At 36.5% G+C, this 21,714-nt stretch overlaps 2 protein-coding genes and 1 long non-coding RNA gene across 3 annotated transcripts; 1 reads left to right on the forward strand and 2 right to left on the reverse strand.

Moving 5' to 3' along the window:
- The first annotated feature begins 2,606 nt into the window (after positions 1-2,606).
- LOC131320313 (temperature-induced lipocalin-1-like) lies at positions 2,607-4,769 on the forward strand. Its single transcript, XM_058350981.1, has 2 exons — positions 2,607-3,063; positions 4,324-4,769. The coding sequence occupies exons 1-2, from the start codon at positions 2,689-2,691 to the stop codon at positions 4,507-4,509; spliced, it is 561 nt and encodes a 186-aa protein (XP_058206964.1). The 5' UTR covers positions 2,607-2,688; the 3' UTR covers positions 4,510-4,769.
- A 2,798-nt stretch (positions 4,770-7,567) lies between these two features.
- Positions 7,568-11,475, reverse strand: LOC131320314 (VAMP-like protein YKT61). The gene is made up of 6 exons (XM_058350983.1): positions 11,113-11,475; positions 9,790-9,887; positions 9,150-9,254; positions 8,938-9,003; positions 8,190-8,276; positions 7,568-7,818 (listed from the first exon to the last, which is right to left on the reverse strand). Exons 1-6 carry the CDS (start codon positions 11,306-11,308, stop codon positions 7,768-7,770), a joined length of 603 nt encoding a protein of 200 aa, XP_058206966.1. The 5' UTR covers positions 11,309-11,475; the 3' UTR covers positions 7,568-7,767.
- A 4,455-nt stretch (positions 11,476-15,930) lies between these two features.
- LOC131320315 (uncharacterized) lies at positions 15,931-20,239 on the reverse strand. The gene is made up of 2 exons (XR_009198175.1): positions 19,565-20,239; positions 15,931-18,243 (listed from the first exon to the last, which is right to left on the reverse strand). It is a non-coding gene; the product is annotated as an uncharacterized LOC131320315 (long non-coding RNA).
- Between the last annotated feature and the right edge of the window lie 1,475 nt (positions 20,240-21,714).

Raw genomic sequence — 21,714 nt, forward strand, 5'->3', positions numbered from 1 at the left:
ACCAAAGGCTTATTTCAAAAATCAAATTCAAAAGAATCTAAAACACTAGTATGATTGTATCATTATAGTACATTCCATAACATAAAAGAAACGAACTACTGAAACTCAACTAAGGTTACTCGTAATTTTTACGAAAAAACTACGATTTACTTATTATATTTAATGTATATCTACACTATATCCCATTATTAAGATAAAATACTAAAATTGGTGGAAAAAAGTGTTAACATTACTAACAATTTATTATATAAATACACACATATATATTATTTATATATAAAATAAATATCTCATGGTCCGATTCGGTTAATCCACAGTTTCGTAATGAAAATCCGTGAACCGAACCGCGAGTCACGGTTTTCTAAATTTTCAATCCATGTCCGGACCATTAATCCACGGACAAAATTCAAAAGGTACGGATCGATTCGGTCCGGACCAATTTCACGGTTCATTGGATTTTTTGAGCAGCCCTAAGCAAAATACTTGATGCTCATCAATATGTATTTGTAACCATCCGACCTTATTATGCTCACTTGCGTCAAAATTATTCCAGACTCATCCGTATACATAGAAATAGAAAAATATGCACACCACTACCTTACTTTATTGAGTTTATCAAAGCCGATTTCATAATTTCTCCAACCACAAGGTCTATGACTGACAAACGATGTATTGCCTCTGAATACAAAATAGATTTAAAATTGTGAATCTAAATACAATTAGGGGCCGTTCGACTAAATAAAGTCAAATGGTTTATTTTTTTGTCTTTATTCAAAAAAAATTCACATTTATTAGTTTTTCACCAATTTTTTGGGAATTATTGTTTCGTTATGACGAAAGAAATTTAAAAAGTAAACAAAAACGATCGAAACCAAATTTTTTTTAACAAAGACAAAAATAAGCTAATAAACCAATTTTTTCGTCTTTATTAAAAAAAATTAGATTTCGATCCTAATTTTTTACTTTTTAGATTCCTCTTATCATAAAAAAATAATAATCTCCAAAAAAATTGATAAAAAACTAAAAAATACAAATAAAAAAATTAAATAAAAATAAAAAAATAAGTCAAATATCTTATTTAACCGAACACCTCCTTAGTATATTCAAAATTGTGAAATAAAGATGGTGCTCGTACACCCATTGGTAACTTCCTATAGACTTGGTGTTGATCCATTCCCACCGCATGAAAGGCCCTCATTTCTCCACGTTAAAATTGCACCTATCAAGCTTGACAGACCCTAGGCCCGTTACCTTATCAAGAAAAACAAAAACCCGCAGAAAAGAGAGCTGCTTTCCCCCACCCCCCACGACCCCACCACTCCTTTTCCGTTTTACCCCCAAAACTTTTCTTTCCAATTTTTATTCTTCTTTTTTTCTTTCCTTTTTTTTTTCTATTACCCCCTCCCGTTCTTTCCTTCCAACTGTTTTTTTTTTCCTTTTTTTTATATATATGTATATATATATTAAAAAATATAGTTTAAAAAATAAATGTTTCAATTTTCAATCCGTTTGAACCGGTACAAAAATGTTATTTTTCCAAACATTTCATCATAAATGGTCTTAGTAAATTTTTTAATACACTTATTTTTTTAACTATTTTTTAATATATAAACGGTGTAAAAAATAAGTGTTTCAATTTTCAATCCATATTACTAATCAAACTATTATTTCTTACATTTAAAAAATTTGTTCTTTCTTTCTTACACAATAGGTTCAAGTCTAATTCTAGATTTTGTAAAGTAATTAAGAGAGAAAAAAAAGTGTTTCAATTGATCATATTTATCCGACTATTTTTTTTCTCCTTTTTTTCTCCTTTATAGATTAAAAAATATAGTTACAAAAATAAGTGTTCCAATTTTCAATCCGTTTGAACCGGTTCAAAGTTGTTATTTTTCTGATCATTTCATCTTAAATGGTCGTAATAAATTTTTTGTTTCAAAGCCTTTCAATGGACATCCTTAGAGAGTCTTGGAACTAAATAATAACTCTTAAGGTGTTTTGTTGAAAGGCCTTAAAAAGATATGAGTAATTAAATAAAGAAATAAATTAAAATAATATGATCAGAATAAAAAAAATCTTCACACCCATTCAAACGCATTAAAAATTGAAGCACTTAATTTTTTAACTATATTTTTTAATATATATAAACGGTCTAAAAAAATTAAGTGCTTAAATTTTCACTCCGTTTGAATCGGTGCAAAGATCTTGTCAATATAATTAGAATAACAAGATCTTTGCACCGATTCAAACGGAGTGAAAATTTGAGCACTTAATTTTTTTTAGACCATTTATATATTAAAAAATATGGTTAAAAAATTAAGTACTTCAATTTTTAATGCGTTTGAACGGGTGTGAAGATCTTTTTATTTTGATCATATTATTGTAAAGAGACATAATCAAATTTTGTCTTAGCTGCTCCATAGGATTGCAAATTGATGGTGAGAATTTTTTATAACCCAAACGTTGCCGTTTAGGGGCTACTGTGCGCAGCAAAGCCCTGAGCCAATTAAAATGACAGAGGGAGGTAATTAAAAAGGCTAAGGGAGGGTAAAAGCGGGAAAAGGGTGTGGGACCGGGAGGGGTGTGGTGTCAGGGGGTGGGAAAAGCTCTCCCTCTCCCTATATATATATATACACATCCATACATGTCTCGAAATCCCAAATAATCTTCCTCCGCTCTTTTCCAAAAATGGCCAAGAAAGAGATGGAAGTGGTGAAGGGTGTAGACCTAGAGAGGTACATGGGTCGGTGGTACGAAATAGCCTCTTTCCCATCAAGTTTTCAACCCAAGAATGGGATCAACACAAGGGCTACGTACACCTTGAAGGAAGATGGGTCTACTGTGAATGTGTTGAATGAGACTTGGAGTGATGGGAAGAGAGTGTCTATTGAAGGGACTGCTTATAAGGCTGACCCTAAGAGTGAGGAGGCCAAGCTTAAGGTCAAATTCTATGTTCCACCTTTCCTTCCCATCATACCTGTTGTTGGAGATTACTGGATTCTGTATCTTGATTCTGATTATCGGTATGCTTTGATTGGCCAGCCCTCCCGGAAATATCTTTGGGTATGTTTCTATGTCTTGTTGGAGTACTTTGTTACCTTTGATAATAAAATACTTGCTATGTATGTGATTCTTTAGATTTGTTAATAGAATACATACGGCATACTCCTATTTAAATTGCACAATTTATGGGCGTTGTATCATCTGTCCTGAAGGTTGGCTTGCTGGTCTTGACTTGAGACTTAGGGTTTGCTCACTCTTCAGGTTCCCTCACCTTCGCACAAGCGTGTGAATATACTGATGTGGGCGTGGGAGGGGCGGTAGGAATTAGGGGATTAGTGTGAAGTGTGCGCAAGCTGGCCCAAACACCCTGCATCACCGAAACAAGAAAGATATCATTAGTCCTGAATTCTATATTCCGCAATGTCAGTGTCCTTATGGCCATATGATCCGCATGATCGTACATCGAAATTTGTGTATTTTGAGATTCTCACACATTTTTGTTGGATTTATTTTAGCTGGTTGGGTTAAAAATTGCATCGGATTACATAAACCTTGTGATCTCATCTTAGGTGCTTTTAGGTATCTGTGTATGGAGGGATTACGGTTGTCCTTGCTCTTCAAACAATTGAAATCACAGAAATATGCCGAAAATGCAATGTTTGGAAATGTGGTATTGCCGTATTGGGTTTGTTTGGTAGGATTACTCATCCTAGGAAATTATATTCGAGAAATCTATGAGACTATGACAAATTAATCGGGGCCTTATTTCAAGTACTGGGCAGTGAAAGGAAAATAAAGTAAAGATGTGGTATTCGTGGGGATATTTTCTCTTGTTTAAATTTCTGATTTCGTTCATAGTTTTGGTTACGAGACTGTTGAGCTATCCCTGTTTGTCCATAGGTACTTATTGTCTAGTAATGCTACACAACATGAATTGTGCAAAAAATTCTTACTGGCTGAATGAGTGAATGGTTGGTCAGAGTTTGGTTGCAAAACGAAACCATTAAGATACCTGGTAATCCATTTTCAAGTTATTGTTGGAGTGAAGTTAGGTATGTTTGGGTAGTGTTTGGTTGTTGGAATGACTTCTCGCAAACGAATGAGATGGTTGTTTCTTGACCCTCCCCATGGAATTACATCAACGAACCAAATGCCGGATGTAGTATCTTCAGGGAGTGAACATTCTATTTCCTGCCTTCATTCTAGTGAACCAAACATTGCATTGGCACTTTTATTAGTAGCTTTGTCTGTTTTTGTTACCCAAAATTTGGTTTGAGACTTGCTTACTAAAAATCTTGGGGTGGTGCTATTTTCTTCTAGATACTATGCAGACAGAACCATCTTGATGAAGAGATCTACAATCAGCTTGTGGAGAAGGCCAAAGAAGAGGGTTATGATGTGAGCAAGCTTCACAAGACAACACACACCGAACTCCCACCAGAGGGAGATGAAGGCCCCAAGGACTCAAAGGGCATTTGGTGGATTAAATCCCTACTAGGGAAATAGGCAGTGGCACAACCCAACCCAACCCAACCCTTGGCGTTTGAAGTCTTTATAATGAAGTATGGAAATAAAGGGCCTAAAACCCTAGTTGCAAAATCTTGGTTGAGAGTAGTATCATGAGTATCTAAGTTTTGAACAGTTTGTGTGTGAATGTGCATGGTTTTAGTTTCCTTTGTTGTGAAGTTTCTGGGATGTTTCCTTGTGTTGGGTAAAATGGATGTTTCAGATATTTGGGTACCAAGAATGTCTTCCATTGGACGTTACCTTTGTGACCCTTTTGTCCTGTTGGCTTGTTGTCTATGTGTTGCCCATTGTTTTCTTGTAGCCTGATTGAAATGGGCTCCCATTACCTGATGTAACTGGTACATTTTCTTGCAACTAGTCAAGGCTTATCCATACTTTTTCTTTCAAACGGATGTGATTTCTTGGCTGCCGACACCCTTGTAGTTTGTTCTAGTGGAATAGCTATTGAGTGGATGGAGACAACACATTCATGTGGTAGTCGGTATTTTTTCGGAACCTGCTGCAGGTACAGCAATGGCTGTACAGCAGCCGAGTACAGATAGATTTTGTGCCCGTTTTGGATCCCGCAAAGATAATTGGAGCCGCTCATTTTGTTTAAAATGTTTCATTTAGGGTCCCTGTAAAAATCATCTCAATCCGATATCAGAAAGGGTGTTTATGCATCATCCAACTTTACTTCAGAATTTTGCCTAAATTTTGAAGCAAAGTTGGATGATTCATAAATACATTTTCCGATATCGGATTGAGATGATTTTTCATAGGGACCCTAATCGAAATGTTTTGAACAAAATGAGCGGCTCCGATCATTTTTCCGGGACCCGAAACGGGCACAAACAAAATCTGTATCTTTACTTATTTTTTCACCTCTAGTGACCTCGTTCGGAATCCACTATGGCATAATTTGAAAAGTTGTGAGTTTTTGTGTAAATCATTTCATGAAAAAAAAAATCAATTTTTCTCCATTATGTAGTCACATTGATCTTTAAGAAATATATGTTACTGTACATAATTATTATGACTCTAACGTCGGGCCTTGTTGTGCCCTCAATTTGAGCCTCGTCCCGAATCATTCACTGATTAAATCTAGATGCGAACAACCTTATAAAAATCAAGGTGAACGGTATGAGTAGCTTACAGATCGAATCAACTTGATATGTATTTTTGTGCAATTGAATTTAAAGTTAATTTACCGAAGAAAAATGTTTTTTGTTTACTAGGTCGACGATATCCGATTGACTTATTTCTAATAGGTTGTGATTGATAAGCCTTGATTAGTGTAAATTGTTAGGCTTATCTCACACCGTTTTGTCACACTTGCATGCATAATCGTCCCTTTTTGCTTGATATTGCGCGCAAGGTGTGTTTTTGTTGAGCGACAGGTAAATGGAGTAAATATGGGTGATTTCCAAGGCTTCTAAGAATTCCCGGAGGAGTTCGGATGTGCTTGATGTATTTGAGGAGCCGGAGGGGTCATACCGAGTCCTTAACGAAGTATCCGAAGCAATGGAGGAAGACTCGGAGCAACCGAAGACCGACGACAGCAGCACAATCCAGTGGCCACCGAGATCAATCCCCCCTTGTCCAGGGATCGATCCCCTAACTCAGCAGAACAATCCAGTGGCACTAGGGATCGATCCCCCCCTGACCAGGGATCGATCCCTCACTCCTGCGCGGGCATTTTAAGGGCATTTTTGTAAATCTTTTGTAAATGGGGTATATATACCAGCCTTAGTCTGAATGTAGGGCATCTTTATCTTCTGCACTTTCTCTCTCTACCTCCATTAATGGAGCTCCCACCTCTCTCTTCATTTATGCTTTGAGCAAGGTTTTTAGGTACGATCCATTTACTTTCGAAGTATTTCACCTTCATTAAAGTTGTAAGGAATCTCATCCTCGAAGAGGATCTTGTGTTTGTTTCGAATTTACTCAATGTTTGGTATTTTCCTTAAGTTTACTCTTGCTCATTTTGTTGCCCCTTTCAATATGAGTGAGTAGTGTAGTAAGGTTAGGTTGTGGGATGGTTAACATCCCGTAACCAAGGATGTGACTTGTTCTTCTCTTGTAAAATCTCATTTTCTAGCTTAAACATGGCTTAAGACTAATTTTATGTATCAAAACTTAGAGGTGTTAATCTCTTTGATCAAATGTAGGCAAGGGCTAAGTTATTTGCTACATTTGATGCTTGGAGCTATGTTCCTCTTTGTGTTTGTCAAAATGAACCAAAAGAGCCCCAGTCATGTTTATCACCTTTGTTAAGAAGAGAAGAATTGAGTTTATCCTTACGTTATGGGTGTTAATTATCCATAAACCTAATCTTTAGTTTAATCTCCAGTAAAAAGGCCGTAGTTAAGTTAAGTAGCTAGTTAACTAAATCCTTCAGTTGGCCGACTCGACGCCGAAGTTTGGTTGGCAGTCCAAACGCTAAAATCTCTACGCAAGCTAATCTCCGAAACAAATTATGGATGCGTTCCCTGTGGATTCGATCCCGTACTTCCGGGAATTATTATGCTTTCAACCGACCTAGCCCTACGCTTGAGGCATTCTTATTCTAATACACATTATGGTTGCAAGCAGTGGTCCATCCCTAAACGATGAACAATTCAAATTATGTTTTCGAGCTCGGGACAAGAACCGAATCAGGGCCCTGGGTCCCAAAGTCATCAGGTTTTTCTAAATTTTTCGCTCGAAGATAAGTGGGGTCCACGGTGGCCTGGACTTCATGGCGCGTACAGAGAAGCCATTCCTTGTCAATCAGGCTGGAAGGGAGCCATAACTGACAGAGAGGAACCATAACTGACAGATGGAGGGCAAATCCAGTTTTTCAAAAGAGATGATGGGAGCAGCTTATAGATAGCTGGACAGTGATTTCATAGCAAATGCATGCATAATAACATTGTGAATTTGTGATTACTCATTTTACGACTTCAAATCTGTACGGGTAGTAGTAGTAGATAGATGAATTGTAACAGAAGAAAGTAAACCATAACTCCCATGAAAGGTGAAAACACCGGTGCTAGGATAAGAAAACCATATCCAATTTAAGTCTCAAACTCTCACTTTCATTCGTCAATCTAAAAACCAAGTTACAGGATTAAAAATCCGATTCTGTTGCAATAACAAATCAATAAATGGTATCAACAAGCAACAATCAGACCATTTCGTTATCCTAGTAAGTTCACAACATAACAAGGAGATGCCACCATGGGATAGCCCCCACGCTTCGGATGCTCACAATACTCACAATATTGTACAACATTGATTGGTTTTCTTTGCCTGTTTGTAGAACATCTGTTTACACAAAACCAGCAGCAGGAAATCCATAAGAAACAATGTGCATATTCCTGGGTGGACATTCCTAGCAGATAGATACATCTAGTACGAAATCTATGACCTAAATGCCAAGCAAACACTAGTTCCTCACTCGTTATTAATCATGCAGATATTCACATAGCTATAGCCTAGGCCCTAGACTATTGTGGAATTCTATACCCGGGGTTTTCCAATTTGGACCTTTGCATTTCACTGGCTTGTTCAAATAAACAGTAAAGACACTATATAAGTTCCACACACAATTTGAAATTGAATATTCTTGTGAAAACAGAAGCAATGATGAGATAGTGAACAAATGCACGCAGTATGTGTAAAGATATGGAAATAACCTGTGAAGCTGCACTCAGATCTGAACTCTTCTCAACTAAACTATCCAGCCTCTCCCCACGTGCAAGGACACTATCGATGGTCTTATGCTGTACCCAAGGAAGATCCACGAGTCAATTTAAGGAGCAAAAGGGGCAAAGAACATCGGACTGGGTCAGTACAAGTGCAGAATATGAACATTAGTATGCAACAAAGCTAAGCATCTGTATAATACACAACAAAACGCTGAATGCATCTGAAGCTAAAAATAATTGATGCTCAGCTATATCTACAAAATTTGGTTCCCAAAACATGTCCATGAAGTATGCCATGAGTATAAAGATCAAAAGAGTCTCCCATTTTATTAAATAGACAGAGATCAAGAAGTATGTTATGCAAATTTGCTGAACCTGTATAATATCATTACAATCTGGTGTGTCGAAAATAGTATGTGACAAATAAAACTGCAAGTTTGCCAATAAAAAGGAGCACATCAACAAGACAACAACAAAGTGAGCATGCACAACACCACAACCCATTAGATCTTAAGCATTTGCATTTGCGACATCATCAACAACTATTAATTGATCAAATGAAAATAATAATAATAATAATAATAATAATAAGGCATCAGCTGCTATCAAACTATCCAATTGACACTGCAAAAACAAAGTTATCAGCATGCAACATTAAAATCAGAAAGAGCAAACAGCAAAAGGACCATGATTGTGTGAAGATCCTTAAGCAACCGCAATTTAACTTGCCACTCACAAGAATAATTTTTGTTTCATCCAGTTCCCTCTGAATTTTCAACAACTTGTCAGCTTCAGCAGGATCCTGAGGAATTGGAAGGCAAATAAGAAAAAATTGCTTCAGTTCATCATCAGCATAAGGACCACAAAAGCAACTGAAAATGTCTTGCGCTGAAAAAAAGAATAAGAGAGAAATATGCTGTCCCAACTTAAAGCAAAGTTAGTAGACACCTGAAATTTGGCAAGAGCTTCATTCAAATAGGGCCACGGTTGAGTATTATCCACTTTCACCGCTCTCCATGAATCACCAAAATTCTTTTGGTACTCATCTAGGACCTGAAAAAGAGCAATATACATGGACAAATTTCTCAATAATGTATGCAAGCTATACTTCAAGAAACTTATTTCTGGAATTGAAAGGTGAAAACGGATAAGTAACATCTAATAACTCTGGCTGGAGGTACTCAAGGAATTCAAATTTCTAAATGAGCTGGGCAACAGTTCTAAATGAGCACTCATGAAGGAAGGGTTCAAAATTGCCAAACGGGATTATCAACGTTTCACAGGAAACATCATCAAATGCTTCGATGTGCTTTTGCATTCGTTGCACCTAAGGAGGGTTTGGCCTGTGACTAGTTAGTACCTCCCAACCAAAATAGATTCCAAACCAAAATAGAATCATGCAAAGCAAAAGATTAGTTTAAGTGTCTATTTCTTTTCCACTCTACATTGTCTACAATCTATACTTAAGAGATGATGGTCCAAGTTATTTCTGGTCAGTAAAAAAATGCAAACATACAAGAACTAAGCATCTGCAAAAAATCAAATGTGGTCCCGAGAAAGCATATGAACTCATAAAATGTGATATTACCTGGTTAAGCAGAGAAAATGAACTTCGAACTGGGTAGTGATCGTCCATGAAACCCACTGCACAAAGGCCATTCCTATAGTACGAATGTACTTTGTATTCTGCGAAACCAGCAAACAAAAGACAACTAAGCCAATACAAAAAATTATCTTGACACAAATGTATGCCAAAATGTAGAAACACGTTTCTACAGATGGAACAAAACTCTGAGCATCAGCTTCACTAATCTGCTTTTGAAAGACAGATATACCTCATTGAAGTCGTAGGAGGTTCACCACTTCACTACCCTAGTTTATCCACACAAAACAGAACCAGCATAATGCCGTTTCTGATGTGGGAGGTGAATTTAATGTGGTAATTCATTTCGGTGTTATATTAAGAATGTGGCTGTGAGGAAGTTTTCCTCCTTTATCACAGACTTGGAGTTGGTGGACCTCTCTCTTAATAAGCGCTGATATATGTTCATGATCTCTAATGACTGGAAAGATCTTTTATCGGGCGTCGTTCAGTTAGCTCTCTGAGGATCATTTCTGATCATGCCCATTTTGCCTGGCAATGGTGACATGAGACAGGGGCGCAATAAGTTAAGATTTGAAAATAGATGGGTTACAATGTCAAGGGATTAAAGAGAGATTTGAGAAGTAATCAAACAGCCCTCCAGTTGAAAGCACGCCAAGCTTAAAGTTGAAGCTACTCAAGAAAGGACATGAGGCAATGGATAACGGAGGAATGTGAAATATTGGAGGTTCGGAAAGCAAATGTGGGTCTATGGGATGATGCTCTATAGTGCTGAATTTTGAGTATTCAGAGCCTCATTCTTAACAAAACTACTGCTAAGATTTGGATCAAGCTTCAAAATCCACACCCCAATCCAAACTTCCCCCCAAACCCAACCCTATTACAAAACCACAAGTTCTTCCAAATTTTTCGCCAGAACCAAAGAAACCCAATTATGAAAAACCAAATGAGAAATGTGGCCCCATCAAAAAGTTATCCCACATTGGTGGGAAATGGGAAATGAGGGCCAAATATGAACAAACGCGAGGAGCTACGGTGCAACTCGAGGTTAACCTTTCGAAGCCATGTGGTTAGGGTAGGTAGGTTAAGGGTTAAGTAGATCAGCTAGAGCGGGTCGTTAAAATTTTCACCAGAACTAACGAAACCCAATTATGAAAAACAAAATGAGAAATGCTATGTGCACCAAGCACAGTACATGGGTGAAAACGATATTTATCTCATCAAAACATAAATTAATTCACGTAAAACAAAATAAGCGATCATTTGAAACGCCAAAAGAAGTGGCGATAAGGAGATAAGAAATGGGACCTTCGTGTTGAACGGATTGGCGCTGGTTGGGAGGGGTACGTTTCCCTACGGTCCGGCCCACGAAGACGATGAATTCTCTGACGCTGGACCTCTGGAAGTAGCCGAAATGGCTCACGTCCGAAGCGTTTGCGAGGATCACCGGATCGGATGATCCATCCGGGTTGCATTTCAGCACCAACAACGCCGTGATCTTCATCCAGTCTATCTAGATTGACAAAAACGGAAATGGGTTTGACCAGAATTGGTTTCGATTGATCTTTGATTGCTTTCAGTGATGATGAAAATGGCCAATGTGGGGTTGAAGACGACGGAGCGGTGATGGTTGGGATTCTATATTGGGTTGCTAGATAAAAAATAATAATAATAAATTACCCGATAAGGCAAATTATCAGTACAGATGCACTTTAAAGTGAATCGGTACATTGCGTTGCCCTTTCAGAGTAATTTCTGGATAGATTTTCTTTGCCCTTAAAATTTCCTTTCTATATTATGTGGAGGGGACATGTTTTACACCGTTAAGCATGCCAGGTGTCAAAATTAGATTGGCAGCTCAGCTGCTAAACAATTTTTTTGCACGTCCTGTCCTAAAATACTTTGTATTTTGGTCTGTTCCATAATAAGTGTTCGTTTTATAAAGTTAATGGATAAAAGTTGATACATTTTTCATTTTGCCCTTAAAAATAAATTTCTTTTTGAAAAGTTAAGTAAATAAAAGTATAATGATAATGTCTTTATAGAGAAGAAAGCTGCTACTCCCCCTGACACACCCCCCTCCCCGGCCCCACCTCCCTTTCCCGAAATTACCCCCCCTCTCTCTCTCTCTCTCTCTCTCTTCCTTTTCTTCCTTTCTTTTTTTCTTTCCTTCCTTCTTTCCAGTTTCTTCTTTCTTTCTTTTTTTTTCCTTTTCTTTCCAGTTTAATTTTTTTTTCATTTTTTTTCTTTCTAGTTTGAATTTTTTTTTCTTTAATAATAAATTGAGTCTAATTCTAGGCTTTGTAAAGTAATTGAGAAAAAAAAAGTGTTTCAATTGATCATGTTTATACGACTGTTTTTTTTTTCTTTTTTTGTCCTTTATAGATTAAAAAATATAGTTATGAAAATAAGTGTTTCAATTTTCAATCCATTTGAATCAGTGCAAAGATGTTATTTTTCTGATCATTTCATCCTAAATGGTCGTAATAAATTTTTGGCTCCAAGGCCTTTCAATGAACACCCTAACCCTAAGAGAGTCCTAAAACTAAATAATGATTCTTGGGTGCTCGTTAAAAGACCGTAAAGCAAAAAATTCATTAAGATTACAATTAGTGTTCGGAAACTAATTACGAAATGTATTTTGCAAACGACATACTAATCCAAAATACAAATGTTATATTTAGGATTACTTTTTTTTAACTATAGTACAATTTAATAAATTTGTTAACCATTATTTAGCATAAATCCTCTTAACTGATTCAGTAGTATGTTGCTTCAAATCACGTCTCTACTCCATAGGATTGCAAATGGCTGGTTTCTATTTTTTTTATAACTAAAACGGAAACGTTTTAGGGGCTTCATAAGGGCTACTGTGCCAATGAGGGGCAGAGCCCCCGGGTCCCCCTACTTTTTAATTTAATTTTTTATTTACTTATACCTCATTTATTTAATTTCTATAAATACACCCTTTGTATATTTAAAAATATAATTAAAGAATTAAGTGCTTTAATTTTCAATTCAGTTAAATCAGAGTAAGAATCGTTTTTTTTATTATTTTATTTTAAATGGTCATAATGAATTTTTTGGTTTAAAGCATTTCAACAAATACCCTAAGACTCATTATTTAGTTTCAAAACTCTCTTATGGTGTCCATTGAAAGGCCTTGGAGTCAAAAATTTATTAGGACCATTTAGGATGAAATGATCAGAAAAATAACAACTTTGCACCGGTTCAAACGGATTGAAAATTGAAACACTTATTTTAGTAACTATATTTTTTAATCTATAAAGGACAAAAAAATACCGTAAAAATAAAACAGTCGGATAAACATGATCAATTGAAACACTTTTTTTTCTCTCAATTACTTTACAAAGCCTAGAATTAGACTTGAACCTATTATTAAAGAAAAAAAAATTCAAACTGAAAAGAAAGAAAAGGAAATAAAATGAAAAAAAAAACGAAATTGAAAAAAAAATGAAAAAAAAAACGAAACTGAAAAGAAAAGAAAAAGAAGAAGAAGAAACAAACAGTAAAAAAAGAAAGAAAAAAGAGAGAGAGAGAGAGAGAGAGAGAGAGAGAGAGAGAGAGAGAGAGAGAGGCGGGGGCATAATGGGAAAAGGGAGGTGGGGCCGGGGGGGTGTGTCAGGGGGGGAATTAGCAATTTACCATAGAGAATACGTAAAGAAAGTGATGGTAAAAATTGATGTGACAAGTATAATAATAATGTTTTCTTTATAAATTAGAGTTACGAAACGGAATACTTAAAAGAGGAGGGAAGGAGTAGTAGGTTTTTGTGTTTTTTTTTTTTTGGCATTTTGAGCTAATTTTAAAAAATAGTTAAAATGTCTTAATACACATGTACGATTCTGAAATTTTGATTATAAGATGGTATATATGCTTTTTTGGGGGGAAACTGAAATTATGTGACCGGCAGTATGACTGAAAAATTCTAGTATAACCACAAACATTTTACCGCTCCAAAGTGAGTCTCACACACATTCATTAGAGATTTAGGGCGACGTAAGAATGTGAGTTGAGTGTAATTTTTTTTTTATCAACCATGTAAAAGTGTTTGCATAAGTTTTTTTTTTTTTTTTGAACAAAAACGTAAGTGTTTGTTGTTGTAATAAAATTTATTAGTCTTTTCCATAATGCATTCCCGTTAAACTAATGATCTAGTAATATTTGGCAAAAATAACTTAACTATTGTTATTCTCTTCACATACATCAACTAAAATACATTTTAACTAAAACTTCACTATTGTCATTAGCTATAGTTCATTTAATTTAGCCGAAACGCACCCTCATTCTCACAAGCCCACAGGATGAGAGAATTTAGTTATGCGTCAAAGAGAGCCTACAAAAATAAAAAAATAAAACTCATTTGTTTAGCTTTATATACTCTATCTAAATTTGTTTGTTCAATTTTTCTGAATCCAACTTTTTTAGGAAATATATTAGTTGCACCTAGTAATATTCAATTTTTCTACATTTACCCTAAAAAAATTTAAAAAGCCAACGTAGACAAACAAATTACTCCTACTGAAGGACTAAATATAGTTCAGGTCAAATAAAAAGATGTTTACTGGCATTAAATTAATATGCCTTTTCATAGTGTTCATAACTTCATTCCCATTATAAGGATAGCTGAAAAATTCCAAATCAAAATTATTTTGGCTTTTTTTAAAATTGACATGTAAGATATTCAAAAATTAAAAGATAAAGAGTAAAATGAAAAGTAGAACTGACTGCGATAGCACTGTTGCTCTCTCTTGTATTATCTGATATGCAAGATTTTTACTGGTTGCAATTTAAGTTTTTTTCCATGCCATAGGAACATCAAACTTGTCCAATTATTCCGATAATAAAAACCTTCGTCTTATTATGGAGTTTGCATGCTTCTCAAAAGATAAAACAAATTAGTAATAATGAAGTTTCCATTATAACTTTGGAGAAGTATTGATTAAACAATTAAAAGAACCTCGTTTTGTGGGAAAAAAATATTAGTAATATCAATTATAGCCGTAAAACCACCTAAATAAAAATGTTTTATTTCTTTTCTTCTTCTTTTTTATAAAAACCATTTGAAGAAGTAAACCCAAGGGTAACCGTGATTTTCCCCAAAACTTCATTTCCCAGCAACCAAACACCAATCACAGATTTCCCGAGAAAATGCGTCGGGAACAGCTTACACAGATTTCCCGAGAAAATGCGTCGGGAACAGCTTACACTGCATCAAAGTTGTCAATTCTGTACTGGCCAGTTTACCATTTTTACTACTGGAATGGTACGTACCGGTACCGATCTGTATTCAGTACCGTTTCGGATTTGCCACAATTTTTTTTATTTATATTCAATATATGTTACCTGATTGCAAAGTTTGAAGTATAAACATAAATAAAATTTAAGCAAGACTTCCAAACAATAAACCAACAGATTTCATTCATTGAACTACTCATCTATTGACTAATATTCATATGCAAACCAAGTTCTCAAAACAGCTGGTTCAAAAATAAAAAAAGGTCCTCAACACAGTTGATATATTACTCCTATACTCACTGGATCATTTCTCTCCTTCACATCTTACTCCTATACTCCCTGCCTCACTCTGTCGTTTCTCAGGTTAGCCACACAAGCACTGAAGCACTCACGTGAAAAAAAACAGTGTAAATTTGTACCCTGCCTCACTGTGTCGTTTCTCAGGTTAGCCACACAAGCACTGAAGCACTCACGTGAAAAAAAAGAGTGTAAATTTGTACCGCCGGAACGCCGAAAAATGTCCGAAACACACCGGTATTGTCCGATACATCCGGTATTTGCCGGAACAGTCCGGTATTTCAAGCGGTACGAATCGCTAGTCTTTGCGTTCCGTTTAAGCTCCGGTACAGTACATGTCGGCCAGTACGGAACGGATTTCACAACTTTGCACTGCATACATCTTCCAATAATCTTCAACTAGGCCAGCCCTTCAACTGTTAAACGTAAAACCTTTTTTCTCATTTTTCTAATGGGAAAACTCAAAAAATCTGGCCAAGATTGCTACTCCATGCTACACAAATCAAAATCAAATTAACAAGAACCTCCCCAGAAAAAAGGAAAATCTTCGAAAGAGAGAGATATGAAGAGAGACGACAAGGCTCAGATTCGCCTTTTCTCAGTCAAATGAGGCCCTCCACCATGGCTGCAACAACAGGAGCCATGAAAGACTCACTGAGTTACCCCGCCAAAACAAGAGTAGTCCTCAAGTTCCTGATTTTGTTCGAAAATATCATCACAGCCTCATTCAAATTGGCACAGAGAGAGAGAGAGCGCGCTTTTCACAGCCACTTCAATATATATATATATGTACGAGTGTATGTATGCAGAAGGGCTGTTGAATCTTGTATATATGATAATCATCGGCTCCAAGAAGATCGATCTGGAAAGAAAGAGATCATCTTGTACAGAGAGGGCAACCACCCTTAGAAACTTCCCCATCCCTTTGATCGAGCCTCATACTTAAACTAATGAGATTTTTAGCCCTAAACGCTTCCTCACGTCCATATTTATATTGGCCCGCGCCGAAAGCCAGGCGGGTGTTTCAGTCATTCTGCCAATGACAGCCATTTTCAGAGAGGTCCAAGGAAATTCTATTCACAGCCCCACTTTTCCTCGATAAGGCTGCGTTCTTGTAAACTTATGTCAATGCTGACCAACGGGCTTGTAGCCCAACGGTAACTTCTGGTCCAGAGAAATTCTAGGGAAAATGACGGCCCAGGACTTCACACCCCATCTTTTCCTCAGTAAACATGCAATGGCTAACAAATTCTGAAGACCCATTTCAGAGAATTGATATCACTTTGTTATAGCAGTGCATCTTTTTCTGAGAGAAAATTCTTAGCACGGCAGGAAGTAGGGGTCGTGAGTTCGATCCCAAATCTCCACCACAAGGCACACTTATTTTTTTAAGTACTTATTATCCGCTTTACAAAATTGGTCATTCTCACAATACATCACCTTTAGGCTCCGTTTGTTTCGACGACAAATATTTTACGATGTAAATTGTAAAATGATTTTGGAATAAATAATTTTTGTGTAAAATATTTTTCATTGTTTGGTACACAAATAAATTTACCACAAGTGACCAACAAAATAATGAAAGGCACCTTAACTGAATCAACAATTGAAGGTCCGTTTTTTTTTTAAATACACACCGAGCAGTGAGTACCGTGAAAGTAATGAAAGTAGGAGTAGTTCTAAACTTAATAACCACAAAACAAGACCCAGCATAATACTTTCTAACCAATAAATCAACAAACGAATGAAGTGAAAAAAACAAAAACCAAAAAAAAAAAACAGCAAAAAACAAATACTAAGCTTTAGAATCATCAAAATACCCCCAAAAAATGCCCCAATTAAGACTTGTTTCTATCTAAAATCACAAAAATCAGATCAATAAATATGTGAACTGTAAATGCATGTAGGGGTGTATGTGGGTGTAATATATGCGTAGAAATTGAAGGGGATAAAGGGTAAAGGCTCAGATCTGTGTATGATCGGACGAGAATCCGACTCTGCCATGGCTGCAACAACAGTTGTCCATAAGAGCCTCCTACAGACCCTCTGTGTGCCCCATAAGAGCCTCCTACAGACCCTCTGTGTGCCCCGCCAAGCAACGGGTTAGATCGTTGTCTCTAAATTTCTGCTCCGAAACTGATCCTCACAGCCTTATACATATCGCGGCAAAGACCGAAAGGGATCGGCCTCGAGATCAATGCCTCATGCTTTGGGGGTTGCTTCTTCTTCTTCTTAGGTCTCGGTTCAAAAATCTAAAAATCTCGCAAGCGTTGTCAACTCCTTCGGGGCAATCCATACGAAACTTTGTCCAATTGCCCAAAAAGGAAGTAATTTAGAACGGAGGGAGTAGTAGTTTTTGGTGAACACTGAATAATAACTCTATTTCCTCTGCTTTTGGATACCTTTGGGGGTAATCAATGAAATTTTCCCTGGCTGTTTTACTAGCAAGTAAAAACACACACACAGACAAGGGCTGTTGATTTTGGGAAGAAAATCATCGGCTATGATGATCAGGTATCATCTCGTTGCTGAGAGGGGGCAACCACCCTTAGAAACACTCATTCCCCCTTTTGAAGCCTCATTCTTGAGCAGAACCCTACATCCCTTCTCACCGTCAATATTTATATTGGAATTTTATGGGAAGGATCCCCCAAACCATGAACTAAAAAAATAGGACCTGCTTAGCATTATCCTTTTATATTGCTCATGGTTCAAGAGACCCAAAGCGAACAGTCCAAAAGAGGGAAGAAGATATGAAGAGAGAAGACAAGGCTCAGATTCGCCTTTTTCTCAGACAAATGAGGCCCTCTGCCATGGCTGCAACAACAGGAGCCATGAGACTCACTGAGATACCCTGCCACAACAGCAAGACGTCTCAAGTGCCTGAATTTGTTCGAAAACATCATCACAGCCTCATTCAAATTGTTCCATAGAGAGAGAGAGAGAGGGAGAGAAGGGCTTTCACAGCCACTTCAATATATATGTATGTGCATGCATGGCTATTGGGAAGGGCTGTTGACTCTGATTGAAAATAATCATCGGCTCCAACACAATCGATCTGGGAAGAAAGAGATCGTCTTGTACAGAGAGGGCAACCACCCTTAGAAACTTCCCATCTCTCTGATCGAGCCTCATACTTAAACTAATGAGTGTTTCCACTAAAGTAAGACTCCGTTCCGCTAATATTCTTATTTTTTAAGTAATTATTTTCCCTTTACGAGACAGGTCATTCTCTCCAAAACATCACCTTTAGCATGAAAGCAAAAAAATATAACCACAACGCACCCTTATATTGGCCTGGGTGAAAGGGCGTTCGTTAGCGGAAACGCACCCTCACGTCCATATAGACGGATGATAAAAGCAGGAAGAGCATCATCATTGTCCCAAGGGTTAGTCTAGTTGGTTGCTCCCCCACACAATTGCCTGTGTTCGATTCTTGGGTTTAGGTCGCAAGAAAGAAGACCCGTTCGTTTTGGGATTTTGGATTTGAATTTGTAGGTAATGAGTGTAGAGATAAATGTAATGATTAGAAATATAGGTAATGATTGGAGATAGGTAGAGAGAAAAATGAGAATAATGATTGAAGAGAAATAGAATAATGATTAGAATCCAAAACCCTTAACCGAACAGGGTCCAAATTTCCGGTGAATCCCCTAGTCTGGGAAGGAATTGGTCAAGGGGCGTGACATGATGCTTTTGCTAAACTGGCGGACACATTACTCCAAAATATGCTCACTCTTCCTGGCAAAAATAAGTGACCAGTATTTCTCTCCAAAAAAAAAAAAAAACAGATAGTAAGAGGCACTTATTTCAATCAACAATCGAAAGTCCTTTTTAACCCATGCACAACCAAGTACCATGAAAGTAATGAAATCATGAGATCACTCTAATTCCTTCCATTGCTGATTGCTCTAATCACCACAAATACTTTCTTACCATTGAATCAACAAACGAATGAAGTGCAAAAGACAAAAACAAAAAACAGCAAAAAAAAAAAAAACAAAATACGAAGCTTTGGCCGAATCATCAAAATCCCCCCCCGCCCCCCCAAAAAAAAAAAAAAAATACCCCAATTAAAATTTGCTTCCATCTAAAACCACAGCAATCAGATCAAGAAATATGTAAATGGTAAATGCATGCACATATGTATGTGTATAATATATATGCGTAGACTTTGAAGGGGCTAAAGAGTAAAGGCTCAGACCTGCGTATGATCGGACGAGAATCCGACTCCGCCATGGCTGCAACAACAGTTGCCCATATAAACCTCCTACAGACCCTCTGTGTGCCCCGCCAATACACGGGTCGGATCCTCCTCACTGCATCATAACTGCTCCGAAACTGATCCTCACAGCCTTATAGGTATCGCGGCAAAACCCGAAAGGGATTGGCCTCGCGATCAATGCCTCTGCTTGATTTTAGCCGAACTTAGCCTTAATCTTAGGGTCTGCTGCTTCTTCTTCATCTTAGGTCTCTGTTTCAAAACCCTCAATCAACTCCTTCGCGGCAGCCATACGGAACTTTGTCCGGTTGCCCGAAAAGGAAGTAGTAATAAATTGGAACGGAGGGAGTAGTAGTACTAGTAGTTTCTGGTGAAAACTGAATAATCACTCTGTTCAACCTCAGGGGGTAATCAGTGAAATTTTCCCAAGCTGTTTTACCAGCAAGAAGAACACACACACACACGCGGAGAGAGAGAGAGAGAGAGAGAGATACATACAAGGGCTGTTGATTTTGGTAAGAAATCATCGGCTCTGATGATCTTCAGAGGGGGCAACCACCCTTGGAAAGACCCATCCCTCTTTTGGAGCCTCATTCGCAGAACCCTAGACCATTTACCATTGCCAGTATTTATATTGCCGCTGGTTTGTTTTCTTCCTTCTTCACCACAACTTTAGATGTTCTATTCTAATTCATTTTTAAAAAAATTCCCTCTAGATTTTTTAAAATTTCGTATTTTCAACATTTCTCTCATTATCTCTCCATTTATTATCCTTACTATTTTTTTAAAAACTTTTCAAATATCAAACCAAACACAATATTAAAGTTTTGGATTTTGGATTCTGAATTCTAATAATTATTTTAGGATTTTAGATTTTGGATTCTAATCAATATCCTATTTTTCTTCAATCATTACTCTTATTTTTCTCTCTATATCTTTTCAATCATTACCCTATTTCCAATTATTACTTTATTACTCTCTACAATCATTACCTATAAATCCAAATTCAAAATACCAAAATGAATGGAGTCTTAGTGCTGGAGTATTTTTTTACCTTCTTTTCCCTGACCATAAATGTTACTCTACCATCTCAATTTGTTTGTCCTATTATTTGACTTTTTAATGTTTCAAATTATTTGGCCAATTTGAAGTCGACTCATTTAAGTTCTATTAATGCCCTTTCTCTTTTTAAAGAAAAATACACATTAGAGAACGTGCACCTTGTGTAATGCTATAAAAATGGAGGGTATATTGTGGAAAATAAACTTTTCAAGAGTAATCATTTTTTTCGGTCGAATGAAAACTCCAAGAGTAATCATTTGTGCCTCCTAAAAAGATTGAAATCCTCAAAATAGACAAGCAAATTGAAACGAAAGGAGTAAATTAAATTTATCCGCTTTGGGTAGGAGTATGTTATATTGAGTTCTACCACAATTAGTGTAATTTTGTTACCTCGCTCAAAATTGGATGAACATTACTACTGTAGCCAGTTCTATTGTCGCCACTTCAGTGAAAAACACTTGTCCTGGTTTAGAACCAAAACTATATGTCTGAATTAGCCGTCTGTCCATGTCCATTATTGATGATCTTGTAGTAGGAATAACGATAAAATAATTAGTGCAAAATGAAGGGAACTGATCATCGAGACTCAATAGAAATACTACTCAAAGAAAATAAAGCTCACCCTTTTTCTTTTTCTTTTTATTTTTTTAAGAAAATGTAAACAAATTGCTCTCCGCCTTTTTACACCGATATTGTGATCGTAATCACATTTCATATATCACTAATGTCATTCTTACAGTCAGTTGGCTAGATCTTCTGCACCTCGTTGGAAGGTTTGGAGTTTGAAACCCTCCGATTATGTTATTTTTTACTAGTTTAATGGATCTATTAATTAGGTTGAGCTTCATAGTGATTATGAACTTATTTTTTACTTAATTCTGATACTTATGAGATAATGACCAGTCTCGTAAAACAAAATATAATAAATTTAAAAAATAATAAATTTAACAGAACGAGGACTAACTCACAAATTATATTAATAACAAAAAATAAGTATTTAAAAAATAATAAATTTAGCAGAACGAGGACTAACTCACAAATTATATTAATTGTAGAGAATAATTACCACC

This window comes from Rhododendron vialii, chromosome 3a (genome assembly GCF_030253575.1).
Source record: "Rhododendron vialii isolate Sample 1 chromosome 3a, ASM3025357v1".
Classification (NCBI taxonomy): Eukaryota; Viridiplantae; Streptophyta; class Magnoliopsida; order Ericales; family Ericaceae; genus Rhododendron; species Rhododendron vialii.